General features: G+C 41.7%; 1 protein-coding gene across 3 annotated transcripts in view; it reads left to right on the forward strand.

Annotated features, from left to right (window-relative positions):
- The window catches only part of LOC130040416 (E3 ubiquitin-protein ligase TRIM38-like), a 35140-nt gene extending 21704 nt beyond the window's left edge, over nt 1–13436 (forward strand). For 2 of the 3 annotated variants that reach the window (XM_056132493.1, XM_056132494.1), the window contains exons 3-8: nt 612–1035; nt 1661–1756; nt 2629–2859; nt 4163–4185; nt 4278–4390; nt 11897–13436. In XM_056132493.1, coding sequence (XP_055988468.1) covers nt 612–1035; nt 1661–1756; nt 2629–2859; nt 4163–4185; nt 4278–4390; nt 11897–12399 — 1390 coding nt within the window. In that variant the 3' untranslated portion in view covers nt 12400–13436. The remainder of the gene's footprint in view (nt 1–611; nt 1036–1660; nt 1757–2628; nt 2860–4162; nt 4186–4277; nt 4391–11896) is intronic. The other variant, XM_056132495.1, reaches the window with a different exon arrangement.
- The last annotated feature ends 1734 nt before the right edge of the window (nt 13437–15170 follow it).

Raw genomic sequence — 15170 nt, forward strand, 5'->3', positions numbered from 1 at the left:
ACCTATAAGGTAGCTATTATATTACATTGTCACCCTAGAAGGATCTCCCTGACTTCATTGAATTGATGTTATTGTTCTTTGGAGGTGGGGTAAATTTAATACAGAGAGAGATTTTCATTAGTCAAATATGAATCCATTGAATCTTCTTCACTTTTGGCCCTAATTCCTAAGTGTTGCTTCTTAGTTACAAGAAATTAACTGGAAACAAAGTGTTTGTGATGGTTAAGTCATTGGTAAATTATTTTAAAAACTTCCTAATATACTGTCTGTTTATTTGTAATTAGCGTGAGTTATAACATCTGCCTTCTCGCTCTCAGATTTGATCCAGGAAAAATTTCTGTAGTTATGGTCTGTTCTCTTTCTGAACTCCCAGTTAGACCAGCACTGACAGTAAATAACAAATGAAATGAATGCCATTAAAATGAGACACTAAATTTAAATATTTAAAATTTAATCTAATCTAAAACACTTGTGATAGTATGTACTACTGTATTCCACACCCAATTCATGCTCTGAAAGTGTCAGTTTCATAAGGCTCAGGCTCAGGACTTTCCATCACTTAGAGAAAAATCCCATCTGCTTGATCTCTACCTTTATTTTCAATATTAAAGATTTCCAGGAAAAAACATGGCCTCAGGCAGAGCTAAGAAAATGAAAGAGGAAGCCACCTGCCCCATCTGCCTGGATTTGATGACTGAGCCAGTGATCATAGACTGTGGACACATCTACTGCCATTCTTGCATATTAGAAAATGTTGAGAAACAGCAACAGAAGTCACCATCACTGGGAATCTTTGAGTGTCCTGTATGTCGGGCACAGTTTCAGAGAGAGAGTATCCGTCCCAGTAAGCAGCTAGGAAACCTCATTGATACAATTAAGATGATGGAGCATGAACTTTTGTGTGAAGAACATGGAGAGAAACTCTTCCTGTTCTGTAAAGATGATGGTCAGCTCCTCTGCTGGTGCTGTGAGCGGTCAGCACACCACAAAGGGCACACCACAGTCCTTGCTGAAGAGGCCTGTCAAGGATACAAGGTGAGTAGTGCCCAGATTGCATCACCAGAACCCATTCCTCTTTTGCATCATAGATTAGAAATAATTTAGTCTAATAATTCTGTGGGGTTTTTTTTGAAACGCTATGAGATACACACTTTCAAAATTCTTCATGATTGGGTTTCAGCCATACAATGTTTCAAACGTCATCACTTTTGTTTGTGTACATTTCCTGCCACGAATTCACCTGCTTCCCTCTTACTGCCTTTCTACCCTTCCACCCCATCCATAGTTTGCCTCTATGGCAGATATTCTTCTCTCAGGAAATGAATTATTCTCTTCATCCAAGTCCCTCAGTATGTATCCTTGAAAGTTTAAGGACTATACAATTTTTAAACTCTGTGATCTCCCCTGATTATATATATATATATATATATGATTATATATATACATTTTGCTTGAGCGGGCCCAGTAACGTCTCCATTGGAGACTTTGTTGTTACTGTGTCTGGCATATTGAATACTCTCGGTAGCTTGCCAGGCTCTCCGAGAGGGGCGGAGGAATCGAACTCGGGTCGGCCATGTTGGCTGCGTGCAAGGCAGACGCCCTACCCGCTGTGCTATCGCATACATTTTAATAAACTTAAAACAAACAATTTTTCCTTCAGGAAACATTCGGGGAAATTTTGACAAACCTGAGGGAGCAAGAAGTTAAAAACAAGGAATGGCAACAGAAAATCAGAGAAAAAATTACAAAAGTTAAGGTAAGAATTTGAGTTCATTGACCTCAAATATGTTAGCTCTAAAGATTAGACATATAAATGGATTAGACAAAACAAAAGGATGTTTTAATCTCATTCATATACACAAAATAGATAAACTCCAAATTATACCTTTTAATACTCCTAGTTGGTCACAGCTATGAGAATTGAACTCCTCTTTATTGACCTTTCCACAGTAATAGTTGAGGGGTCTAAATATCAGTTAGGAAAAGCAGAATTAGTTGTCTCCTTCCTTAAACTCAACTTCACAGGTTTACAAGCCTTAAATAGCTCAAAGTACTTTCCTTCTTGAGGTGTAGACCTCCCACTCAGAATTCACAACAATGCAGTGTCTGGACTGTCAATTTCCATGATCAGAAAATAATCATAATGAGGAACAGGATGTCTGCAAGTGGAATTCATATTTGAAAAATTCCTGAAGATGAGCAGAAAATGGTGAACAACATCTAAAGTTGCAAACTTAGGTACATTTCTGCACCGACCAGAGTGCTCATAATAGAAGCTCTGAGCTTTTCTGGTAACATTGATTTAATCCAAAAGTCTAGACTCAAATTTAGTAGGTCAGTGGGCTTTTAGAGGTGTCTTTTCAAATCTCTGCCCTCGTCTGTTTGTGTGGATGTTGAATTTTTTCTGACAGACAGTATTTCTTCTTCCCTCAATTTAACAGTCATGGGTAGTGTACAAGAAAAAACTCCAACTAACATGTAAAGAAACCCCAATCTGGAAAGAGATGAACTTTCTCTCTCCTATAATTTCTATTCGATTCTACATGAAGGAAACTGCTACATTTTGATTGTTTATTCTTCTAAAAATAAACATTCCCCTGTGTTTGAAATACACTTTCTTCATTTTAGTCTGAAACTCTGGATGAAGAAAGTTCTATAGAGTATGACTTTAAGATATTGCAGATGATACTATACATGGAGGAGAAATCTTATCTACGGAGACTGGAGAATAGAAAAGAGGAATTTCTGAAGAATCTGCAGGACAGTGAAGCCAAGCTGGAGAAGCAAAGCCAGGAACTGAACAAACACATCCTGGAACTGGAGAGGAAATGTCAGGGCTCAGCCCAGCAGTTACTACAGGTGAGACTGTGCACAAGGAGGAATGGATGAAGGTGTCAGTTCCTGGGCTTTCAGAGGAAATGGTGAAGAATTTGGAGAAACGGCCTGAAGCTTTCTTTCTCAAAAATGCAGACAGGGCCGGAGCTAGAGTACAGCAGCTATGGCGTTTGCCTTGCACGCTGCCGACCCGAGTTCAATCCCAGGTATCCCATAGGCTCCCTTGGGCACCTCCAGGAGTAATTCCCTAGTGCATAGCCAGGAGTAACCCATGAACATCACTGGGTATGACCAAAAAGGAAAAAAAAAATACACACAAGGTTGGAGAACTTCAATGAATGTTTACTTTTAGATGCACATGCCTATATACAAGTATCCTTCGCTAATCTATAGTTTCTTACTGTAAATCACAAAAGAGGCCCCTTGGGTAGATAGGACATTCCTTGGGGAACTTCAGGAGAACTTTGGCAGGCATCTGCTAGCCCCCATGTAATTTGCAGAGATTTCTGGTGTCAAACGTCCTGTCCACTTTTGGGAGGCTGGAACCAGTCACCAAAATGATTGATAAATTTTCCTCTTGATTTGTTCCCGGACTTTGCTCAAATAGATACTATGAGGTCTATGGCCATACCACCCTGAACGCGATTTTAACTATAGTAAGGATACTGCACACTGTGATAAATTCCTGGAGCTTCTTATTCTGGTTTCACAAAGGATGAAGGTGGCACAGCAAGATCTTCCATCTCAGTGGAAACCCGCTGCCCCCACCTATGTGAGTCAGTTCTCCAGGGCTCTATGTGAATTTATCTGTTAGGACCTTTGTGACCTCTTAAGAAGAAATGAGGTCACTGACTGCAAAATGTGCTTAGTGAGCAAGTTTGAGACAATTCCTGATCTTCCTCCAAACAGCTCACAGGCCATGTGGTTGTAGACATATTAACTCCCCATGTTTCCAAAGAAAGAAAACATTCTCTGTGGTTGGTCAGATACGTTCATGGTATTATACTGGGCCAGTGTTTCTCTCAAACTTTGTGCATGCACTGGTGAAGGTAAACAAGGGTAGAGAGGTTAAATATCAATGGTCTATCACAGTGCTTAAAACTGCTATTCTGGAATGATATGCAGACAGGTGTTGGACCACAGGTGAAATGGCTGAACAATGCTGTACTAGTAACTGGGATCAGATTCATACCCTGGGAATTCATTAATACATAGGAGTGGAACAATTGAACTTACTAGTGACATAATTATCGAGAAATATTCACCCATCCAAGTTTTATATAATGCTAATATTTCCATAGCAACTTCTATCTTTTTTTCTCTATAGGATGTGACAGACACTTTGGAGAGGTGAGTGCTCTTTGAATTCAGGAGGGCAGGAGAGTAGCTCTATGGAGTCCAATGGGATATTGCTCTGATGAATTTTCTCGACTTTTCTCTAGGATTTCTGCTCTGAAGTTAAATGCACAAGAGGGTATCTCATTGGATATTTATCCTGGGACTAAATATAGAAGCCATTTCCATACATTCATAAAAATGTTCGAGATTGCTTATGGTATGTGATATCCAAAATTCCCTAAATAATACAGGTGGGAGGAATAATGAGCAACACATTTTATTGCTCTTCCCTGGGAAGAATCTAGGTATTGTTTTACTTGATGACTCTTGAGCTCTTTCTCTCCTGTTAACTAGTGATGACTCCCAGGTAAATAACCTTTATATCTGTCCCATATGAAAAAAACCAAAATAATAACACTTCACACTCATGTACTGTGACAAATTTTTAAAAAATTATTAATTACACAAAACATAGAGAAAAGCATTTGGGATATTAATGATTATGTTGATGTCCTTCAATTCCCAGAGTAATTGTAGAAAGGTAGGTGAAGAGTGATTGTGCTGTCAGAGGTTTTAGGACTAGACCAGGTAACACAATAAGTGTTTGAAGCATTTGAAAACCAAGTGCCACTTAGTCAAAACGTGCTGTTTGTTTTTTCATTCTTTCCATAGTAACCTACAATTATAATTTCTTAAAAGATTCTGAAAACAAAGATATTTTTATCATTTGTTGGGCTATAAAATAGCAACCACTATGGGAAGTTTTATTTTTAATTTAATGAAAGTCTAACATTTACAAATTATGCAGTGGCAGTCCTGAGCATATTATCACAAGTTGAGTGTTTGCCTTGTATTCAGCCAACCTGGTGTTGATCCCTGGCATCTTATATGGTTCCTGAGTTCTGCCAGAATTGGTCACTAAGTGCAGAGTTAGGAGTAAGTCCTGAGCACAGCCAAGTGTGACATCAACCCCCTCTCCCTACCCCCTGCCCCAAATAAGAAGAACACAATGCTTCACATATTTCAGTAAAATACCCACTTGGGAATCCTTGAACCTGAGTCTAATAAAGCTTCAAAAAACATGATTTCTTGGCTGTGCTCTCATCTGGAAACTAACACCATCCACTTCCAAACACATTGTGACTGTAAGCAGAATTCACATCTTGATACATGTAGGACCTCAGACACTAGCTTTTTGCTGGTTGCAGTCTGGAAGCCTCCTTGTGTTTCCTAAAGAAAACTCTCAAATGCTTGTGTATAAGTCTCCCTACATGGCCAGTTGTTTCTTCAAAAGGAGATCATGAAGCAAGAATCTCTAGAGGGCACACCTGATGGCATTATTAATACCGCCATAATAAACAATTATAATAGACATGAAACCCTTAGCTAGTGCATTCAGGTATTACTCCTGGCAGCGCTAGGGGACCATATGGGATGCTGGAAATCGAACCCGGGTTGACTGAGTGCAAGGCAAATGCCCTACCCGCTGTGCTATCGCTGCAGTCCCAAAACCCATTATTTTTGCTGTATAAATTCACTGTAACTTGTACATGCTAAGTTTCTGGTCCTGAAAATTGTTCTACAAAGTTGCCAACAGAGGGACATTATTACAGTCATTGCTGGTCTGACAGACTCAGTGACCTAAACGGAATTACTCTGTGGACAGTATTTTGTCTTTATTTATTCCACTTGGTTTAGTTGTAGGAGCGCTGATGAGATGGGCACTGACTTAGCACTGTGTGTGTCCACATGCTTAGAGTATAGAGACATTGCTTTGCATTTAAGAGAAGAAAAATGTTCTGAATTTAAAGACATGTTTCACACACGAAAATTTCATATTTCTGTACTCTAAGAGCATTATGCAATAACTGGGGTGAGGATGTAAGCAATTGCTATTTAAGTGAGGGAAAAGCTCTCATAATTCAGAACTCTTGACTTACAAAGTGAGTTGAATCCTGTTAAGGGTATCTCTGCAAATACTGTTTTTCTACATTACTCTAATCAGTGTTCAACCAGATCTGTTGATGACAATATTGCACCCTTTCTCTAACTGAGATAAAACCATTACAGTATTTTCATTGTATATTAACTTTTTTAATATTTAATTTTCTTTTCTAAAAATATTTAGCTTTTTCACTTCCAGCTGTGAGCTCAGGGATCACTCCCAGAGGAGTTCAGGAAACCTTTTGAGATACCAGGGATTAAACCCAGGTCAGCCACCTGCAAACACCCTACCCACTGTACTATCATTTCAGCTCCGTTGTTTATAAATACATATATAATATTACATATATATGTATATTGGGCTGAAGTGATAGCACAGTGGGTAGGGCGTTTGCCTTGCATGTAGCCGACCTGGCCGAACCGGCCGATCAAGGTTTGATTCCTTTGCCCCTCTCAGAGAGCCCGGCAAGCTACCAAGAGTATCTCGCTCTCACACCAAAGCCTAGCAAGCTACCCATGATGTATTCAATATGCCCAACACAGTAACAAGTGTCACAATGGAGATGATACTGGGTCCCGCTTGAGCAAATTGATGAACAAAGGGAGAACAGTGACAGTGACAGTTATAATATATATATATAAGTAATATATTTGATGTACTACAATTATCATGCATACATATTTGTTCTGTGAATTTTACTTATTTTTAAGATTCTATGTTACTCATTGTCATTTTGAATCCTGTCAATTATAGGATTGCAAGCATACAACATTTCAGCACACACCTCACCAAAATATCCATTTCCTCATCCATCCCCTGCTTTACAAAGGTACTGTCCTCAAACCCCACCTATCCATATTCCCACCATGGTAAGCATGGTTTACAGATTCTGTTGTTTGTGCCCATTTGATAGTATTCCCTTAAAAAGTTTCTTTTTTATTCCATATATGAAAGGAATTATTCTGTGTCCTTCTTGCACCTTCTGGCTGTCTTCAGTCTATGAAAGTAAAGTAAGTAAAGTAAAGGCCCTCCCGTTGATCATCGATTTGCTCGAGTGGGCCCAGTAACGTCTCCATTGGAGACTTTGTTGTTACTGTCTTTGGCATATTGAATATGTCACGGGGAGCTTGCCAGGCTCTGCTGTGCGGGCGAGATACTCTCGGTAGCTTGCCGTGCTCTCCGAGAGGGGCGGAGGAATCGAACTTGGGTCAGCCATGTCGGCTGCGTGTAAGGCAAACGCACTACCGCTGTGCTATTGCTCCAGTCTATGAAAACGCACAATTAAATATTATAGCTGAGTATAATTCACTTGTTGATATATACAATGCTTTTTCAGACATCTGATCTTGGAAATGGGTTGCTGACAGATGTTCACTACTGAAACATACTGTTCAGTGCTGTGATGAACATAAAAGTGCAAATATATTTTTCAATAGAAATTTTTGTCTTTGGCATAGATGCCCAGAAATGTAAAGGCTTTTTAATTTGGAAGTCAATTCTTATTTTTTGATATTTCTCCATTTTCTAAAAAGGTTGAACCAAGCATACTGCCCAGCCACAATGATTGAAGCTTCCTTTTCCAACATCTGCCCAATAATGGTGTATTTTTCTAACTGGTATGAGATGATATCTCATTACAATTTTGATATGAATTTTCCTGCTAGTAAATTTTGGATATCCTTATTGATCATCTGCATGTCTTCTTTGACAACGAATCTGTACGTCTATTCCCCCCCCCCCTTTTAGGTTTTCTTTTCATTGCCAAATTTTAATGGATTTTCCAGTAGGGCTTTTGCCTTGCGTGCAGCCATTCTGGCGAGCCGGGTTTGATTCCTCCACCACTCTCAGAGAGCCTGGCAAGCTTCCAAGAGTATCTCGTCCACACAGCGAAGCCTGGCAAGCTACTTGTGACGTATTCAATATGCCAAACACAGTAACAAGTCTCAAAATGGAGACGTTACTGGGCCCGCTTGAGCAAATCGATGAACAACTGGAGAACAGTGTTTGTTTTCAAATAAGGTCTTTTTTTTTTTTTAACTATTCACGGTCACAGTCACAGTCTTCCTGTTATTCATCAATTTGCTCGTAGGTCCCAGTAACATCTCCATCCTGAGACTTGTTGTTACTGTGTTTGGCATATTGAATATGTCACAGGGAGCTTGCCAGGCTTTGCCCTGTGGGCGAGGTACTCTTGGTAGCTTGCCGGGCTTTCCGAGAGGGGTGGAGGAATCGAACTTGGGTTGGCCATATTGGCCGCGTGCAAGGCAAACGCCTTACCCACTGTGCTATCTCTCCAGCCATTTAGCTATTCAAAATATATAAATAAAATCCCAAATGTATTTCATCACCTCCTGTTAAGAACTCACTGAGGAGAGTTTAATAAGCGAGTTAAACAAAGAACAGGGGCCGGAGGGATAGCACAGCGGGTAGGGCATTTGCCTTGCACGCGGCCGACCTGGGTTCAATCCCCGGCACCCCATATGGTCCCCCAAGCACCATTAGGAGTAATTCCTGAGTGCAGAGCCAGGAAAAACCCCTGAGCATCCCTGAGTGTGACCCCAAAAGCAAAAACAAACAAACAAACAAAAACAAAGAATCACAGATCAGATCACAGATCATCCTGTTATTCGTTGATTGCCTCGAGCAGGCCCCAGTAACGTCTCCTTCATCCTTGCCCTGAGATTATATTCAAGTCTCTTTAGGAGAATGAGACCCATCATTGTTACTGGTATTTGGCATATTGGGTACGCCACGGGGAGTTTGCCAGACTCTGCCGTGTGGGCAGGCTACATTCGGTAACCTGCCAGTTTGTCAAAGTAGGAATAAGATGTCATAATAAGATGTCCGGGAGCTGGTTTTTATAGTCTCTGAGTCTTTGCCGCTGATGGGATTACACGGCGCCAGGGGGCCAGTTGGTGGGTGTGACCCCCGTCTACTGGAATTTGGAGGATCTGGGTGGAGGATGCTTGACTCCAATCCGAATAGGCTTGGAGATCTCGGCCCTGGAACCCACGTGGATTTGTCGCTCTGCCGGTACCTTCAGGTGTGCGGAGAGTGGTCTCAGCATGGTGGTGGCTGAATAGATTTGGACAATGAATAAGGAACACTGAAGCAACCAGAGCAGAGAGAATCAGGGAGTCCTCACCATGCAAATGCTCAAATATAGGTGGAGGGATCTGAAGAAAAGGAGAGAGTGTGACCTGAGAGAGAGAAGTGCAGACTCTCGGGGTACCAGGGAGAAGCTTTCATAGTAATGATTGCCACTTCACTTCTTAGTTTTACATGTAATCCCCAGCACTCTCACTGGCTAAGTAAAATGAAGTCTGGTAGAAGGAAGTTGGTTTCGTAGAGGTCTTCAGGTCAGAAAGACAAGGTATTAAAATAATGGGACTGGTCTTGATAAAAAAAAAAGTGAAAATAAAGCTAAGAAGTGTTTCTGCATTCTTTATTTCCCATTAGCTTCAGGTCATCTGCTTGGTGTTTAATCAAGGTGTTTAGTCACATTTGTTGTCTAGGTAATTAAATTACCAGCTACAACCTGTTATCATGTTTTATTTTTTAATTTTCTTTAGCCTCATACCATTAGGACCATTGTTTTCTCTCTTAACTCTACTCACATCATTTTTGTGTATATTTGTCCTTGTGTATATTTGTACATGGTGGTGGCTGGTCCTGGAGGTCTTCGGCTGCCGGAGCCCCGGTCGGGGCGGGGAGGAAAGCTCGACCCGCTCCCCTCCAAGGGGTCCTGGCGAGGGACACCCAGGCGCGGGGGCAAAAGACTGCACTGTTCTCGTCCGGGATCTGGATTTTATGGTCTCTGAGTCTTGGCCGCTGATGGGATTACACGGCGCCAGGGGGCCAGGTGGTGGGTGTGACCCCCGCCTACTGGAATTTGGAGGATCTGGGTGGAAGATGCTCGACTCCAATTCGAGTAGGCTTGGAGGTCTCGGCCCCGGAACCCGCGTGGCTTTGTGCAGTCTTTTGCCCCCGCGCCTGGGTGTCCCTTGCCGGGACCCCTTGGAGGGGAGCGGGTCGAGCTTTCCTCCCCGCCCCAACCAGGGCTCTGGCAGCCGAAGACCTCCAGGACCAGCCACCACCATGCTGAGACCACTCTCCGCACCCTTGAAGGTACTGGCAGAGGGACAAAGCCACGCGGGTTCCGGGGCCGAGACCTCCGAGCCTACTCGAATTGGAGTCGAGCATCTTCCACCCAGATCCTCCAAATTCCAGTAGGCGGGGGTCACACCCACCACCTGGCCCCCTGGCGCCGTGTAATCCCATCAGCAGCCAAGACTCAGAGACCATAAATTCCAGATCCTGGACATCTTATCAGAACTTTTCTTTATGACATCTTATTATCTCATTCCTACTTTGGACAAACTTGCAGGCTATCGAATGTAGCCTGCCCACAGGGCAGAGTCTGGCAAACTCCCCGTGGCGTACCAAATATGCCAAATACCAGTAACAATGATGGGTCTCATTCTCCTAAAGAGCCGTGAATATAATCTCAGGGCTAGGATGAAAGAGACGTTACTGGGGCCTGCTCGAGGCAATTGACGATTAACAGGATGATGAAATGAAATGAAATGAATATTTGTACATCATCTTGTACTAATTCTTATGGTTCATGAGAAACCAAAGAGTGTATACTTAAAGTTGGTGAGTGTCCATGTGTCCTAAGGCCCCAATAATATCCTGTATGACAAGAACCAAGTATTTAATTAACTTTTTTCTCATTCTGGTCCTGTGTCAGTGTCATTTGGAAACATTGGGAGGGCTTAGGAGAAAAGAGTAAGGAAAAATACCAAATACGTTCATATGGTCTTTCACTATATTACTGTGGGAAAGATAGAAATAATATTGATTAAGAACAGAAGAGTACTTAGAGTCTTAGAAGCATGCACTGTAGCACTGTTGTCCCTTTGTTCATCAATTTGCTTGAGCAGGCACCAGTAGTGTCTCCATTGTGAGACTTGTTGTTACTGTTTTTAGCATATCGAATATGCCAGAGGGAGCTTGCCAGCCTTTGCCGTGCAGGCGGGATACTCTCGGTAGTTTGCCGGGCTCTTCAAGAGGAACAGAGGAATCGAACCTGGGTCGGCTGCATGCAAGGCAAACACCCAACCCACTGTACTATTGCTCCAGCCCATACTTAGAAGTATATTGCTTAGTATATTACTATATTGTTTAGTATATTGCTTCGGATATTAAAGGTAAAGGTAAAAGTCCTCCCGTTGTTCATCGATTTGCTCGAGCGGGCCCAGTAACGTCTCCATAGGAGACTTTGTTGTTACTGTGTTTGGCATATCGAATACGTCACGGGGAGCTTGCCAGGCTCTGCCGTGCGGGCAAGATACTCTTGGTAGCTTGCCGGGCTCTCCGAGAGGGGCGGAGGAATCGAACTCGGGTTGGCCATGTTGGCTGCATGCAAGGCAAACGCCCTCCCACTGTGCTATCGCTCCAGCCCTTTGCATATTACTAAGTCTATTACTTAGAAGTATATTGCTGCTATTACCGGATATTTCACAATGCCACATAATGACAGCCCTGCCCAGTATCAATCATATATTAACTCTCCAATCCTCCCACCTTTCCCTGTGACAGATATTATTTGTATTTTACTTTTTATAATGAATTTTGATAAAATGCCTAGAAAGGCTGTCGGAAATAATTTTTCTTTTTGACCATGGGCTGATAATATTTAGAAGATACTGAGTACTAAGTATGAAGTGACCATGTCATTTTTTTCTGTTTTTTTTTTTAATTTATTTTTTGCAGTTAAAGTAACTCTTGATCCAGATACAGCTCACAATAACCTACTTGTGAACAAGAAAAAGAACAAGGTGACTAGTGGATCACCTCAAGTGAAGCATGAGACTCCTGCTAGGTTTAAAGACTTACCATGTGTCCTGGGATGTGAGACCATCACCTCAGGAAAAAAATTCTTTGTACTATATGATGTAGAAGGACCTGAGTGGGATGTTGGAGTTTGTCGGGAAAATGTGTCAAGAGACAATGACATGAAACGGGATCCTGAGTCTGGATTCTGGGCCATCAGACATACCAAAGGTGGTAGCTTTGTAGCTCTTACACATCCCCTAACTCCTCTTTCTTTGGTGGATGTTTTTAACATAGGGGTTTTTGTGGACTATGAGGACGGATTTGTCTCCTTTTATGATGTGCCAACTAAATCCCACATCTTCACTTTCCCAAAGGCCTCTTTCTCTGAGCCTATCAGGCCTTATTTCAGTATTGGTAAAGATTCTACTCTGTGCACATGAGTACCATAAGTTGAAGAAAAATCGTAAGAAAAAGATTTTTGAGATTTGTAAGAAAAATAGCACAATATCCTTATGCTTGTATCCAGTTTAAAGAAATATGATTCAAATTCTGTGACTGTAGAAATCTTGGTTGTTTTCTTCACTGTTCCCATAACCCAGAAAGATGCTAAGCTTAGTACTTACCTAGTAGATTTTCATTAAATGAGTGATTATAAAGACTCTAAGCAAGTGATAATTTCCTCTAAATCAGAAATGCTTTAGAGGGAAGTTACTTAGTTGCAAAGACCATACACTGTCCTGCTTACCAATCTTCAGTCAATATATTTTTATGAAAATAATCTATAGCCTACCTAAGTTCCCATCACTGATTTCTTCTAAGTTAATAAAATTCTTTCCTTCGAGTGTGAGTGTGCTGAAACAATCCCCATTCAATGTTCCTTGCAGTGTCTTTTGCAAATGTTGGGAGAGTATTGTCAGGACTAAAGTAGTTAATCCCAGATTCTAGGAGAGGTGTATATGTCCACAAGAGTAAATACAAACTTAAGTCAAAAAATAAAAAATATAGAGTTTCTTAGAGAACAGTATTTACTTAAGATCCAAGTATACAGATTGCACACATTTCTGGGATACAAAAAATCAGGTAGTAGGCGACTAATACTCAAGACAGGAGAAATGAGGATCAGGCAGACTAATATATGATTGGAAGCTTGTCACAAGTTTGTGGGAATTGTGGGTATGAGTGGGGATTGTAGGACAGAGAAGAGACCACTGTGACAATAATAGTTGGAGATGATTAGTCTGGATGCCAGAAAGTTCCGATAACCTTTCACTATCTGTATTGCAAACCATAATACCCAAAAGAAAAGTGAGGGAAAGCCAGAGAGAAGGAGAAGGAGGAGGAGGAGAAAGACGAGGAGGAAGAGGAAGAGGAAGAGGAGGAGAAAGAAAAGGAAGAGGAGGAGGAAGAGGAGGAACATAGGAAGAGGAAGAAGAAGAAGAAGAAAAGAAGGAGAAGGAGAAGGTGAAGGAGAGGGAGAGGGAGAGAGAGAGGGAGAGGAAGAGGGAGAGGGAGAAGCAGGGGGAGAAGGAGAAGAAGAAGGAGGAGGTGGAGGAGGAGGAGGAGAAGAAGAGGAGGAGGAGGAGGAGGAGGAGGAGGAGGAGGAGGAGGAGAAGAAGAAGAAGAAGAAGAAGAAGAAGAAGAAGAAGAAGAAGAAGAAGAAGAAGAAGAAGAAGAAGAAGAAGAAGAAGAAGAAGAAGAAGAAGAAGAAGAAGAAAAGAAAAGTGCTTGCTAGAGGCAAGCTGTGTGGAGGGGGTGATGGCAGTATGGCAGTAAGAAAACTGGGGACACTAAAGGTAGAAATGTACACTGATGAAGGGACAGGCATTGGGACATTGTTTGACTGAAACTAATTCATGAAAAATTTTGTAACCATATATCTTAAGGTAATTCAATAAAAATGAGTCAAAGTGTACACGTATACTAAGGATGACTATCACTGTTCCTAAATGAGACAACTTGCTCAAAGTAACTGTACACACTCTGCGTCAAAGTGGAACATTAAAGGAGAACTATTTGTAGTCGTTTTCTAATTTATATAGCCATGTATTCAAGATGTGGGTGGGTGACTCAGTGCCAAGAGTGACCTCCTAGGTCTCCACAGCAGAGCAATGAAAAGAATAAAGAGACAGGGGACCACAGACTGATGTTCAAAATGGCCCATTTAATGCAGAGCTGTGAGCATACTTATAGAACATTTGAGGGAACTTGAGGTAAAGGATTGCACGTAGGTGTGATTGATCAATTACAGAGAGAAAGCGTTTCAGTGAGGCAATTTTGGGGGGGGGGGATTAACTCAAGAAGACACTCTGTCTCCAAGGAGCATCTATATTGCTTTTCCCTTTCATTGTTCATATTAAAAATTAAGTTTATTTAATTTTAATACTTATAGTTATTTAGATAATCATAGTGAGAGATATAGATTCAAAAACCTAGTCCTCTGGGCTCCGAGGGAAAGTCCACTGGGCTTAACAATAAATCCCAAACAAGGTCCATGTGCTGGTTTAGCTTGTCCTTCTCCTTGAGGGTCTTGATTCTAAAGTCATAATGGCTTTCATCAAGACTGTGCCCTTATGTTTTCTAGATTGTTCCATTTTAATGTCACGACAAATTTTCGCTTCCCCTAAGTTGTTCCACGTAATTCAGAGGAACTTCCATTTGTGGGGTGTTAGGTACTATGGTAACCGAATCTGAGTCAAGTAATTATGATGGATACATAGGAGTAGATATTTGAGTCAATCAACTCCCCTATACTACGAGCAGAGCATAATCATATTTCTGTGTCAAAGGGAAGAATAATACTCTAAAGAAAAAATAAAATTTATAGGGGAAATAGAAAAATAAGTAATTCGCTTCACAGCCTACCGAGGTCACGAGTTGCCCCCCACGAGTAGCTCTCTGGCACAGCCATGGCTCCAGAAGCACAAGGACTTAATGCAGAGCCTGGCAACTTGCGGCAGAAAAGTGACTGGACTATGCATTAATCCACAGTAGCATGCCTGCCAGGGAGGGAAGGGGTGTCGTCTCCTTAATCCTTCTTCCCCCTGGGCAGCAAGATGGCAGCCTCCTTGGAGCTTTTTGTAAAGCCAGGTATGAGCCAGCGGTGACGGGGCAGCTGAAACCTCATGGGAAGGGGGGGGGGCATTCCCAGCTCATCCTTCATGCCCTACCGAGGTCACGAGTTGCCCCCCAATAGCGGGTCTTTGGCAAAGCT

Source organism: Sorex fumeus, unplaced genomic scaffold (genome assembly GCF_029834395.1).
Source record: "Sorex fumeus unplaced genomic scaffold, SorFum_2.1 ptg000094l, whole genome shotgun sequence".
NCBI classification, from domain to species: Eukaryota; Metazoa; Chordata; class Mammalia; order Eulipotyphla; family Soricidae; genus Sorex; species Sorex fumeus.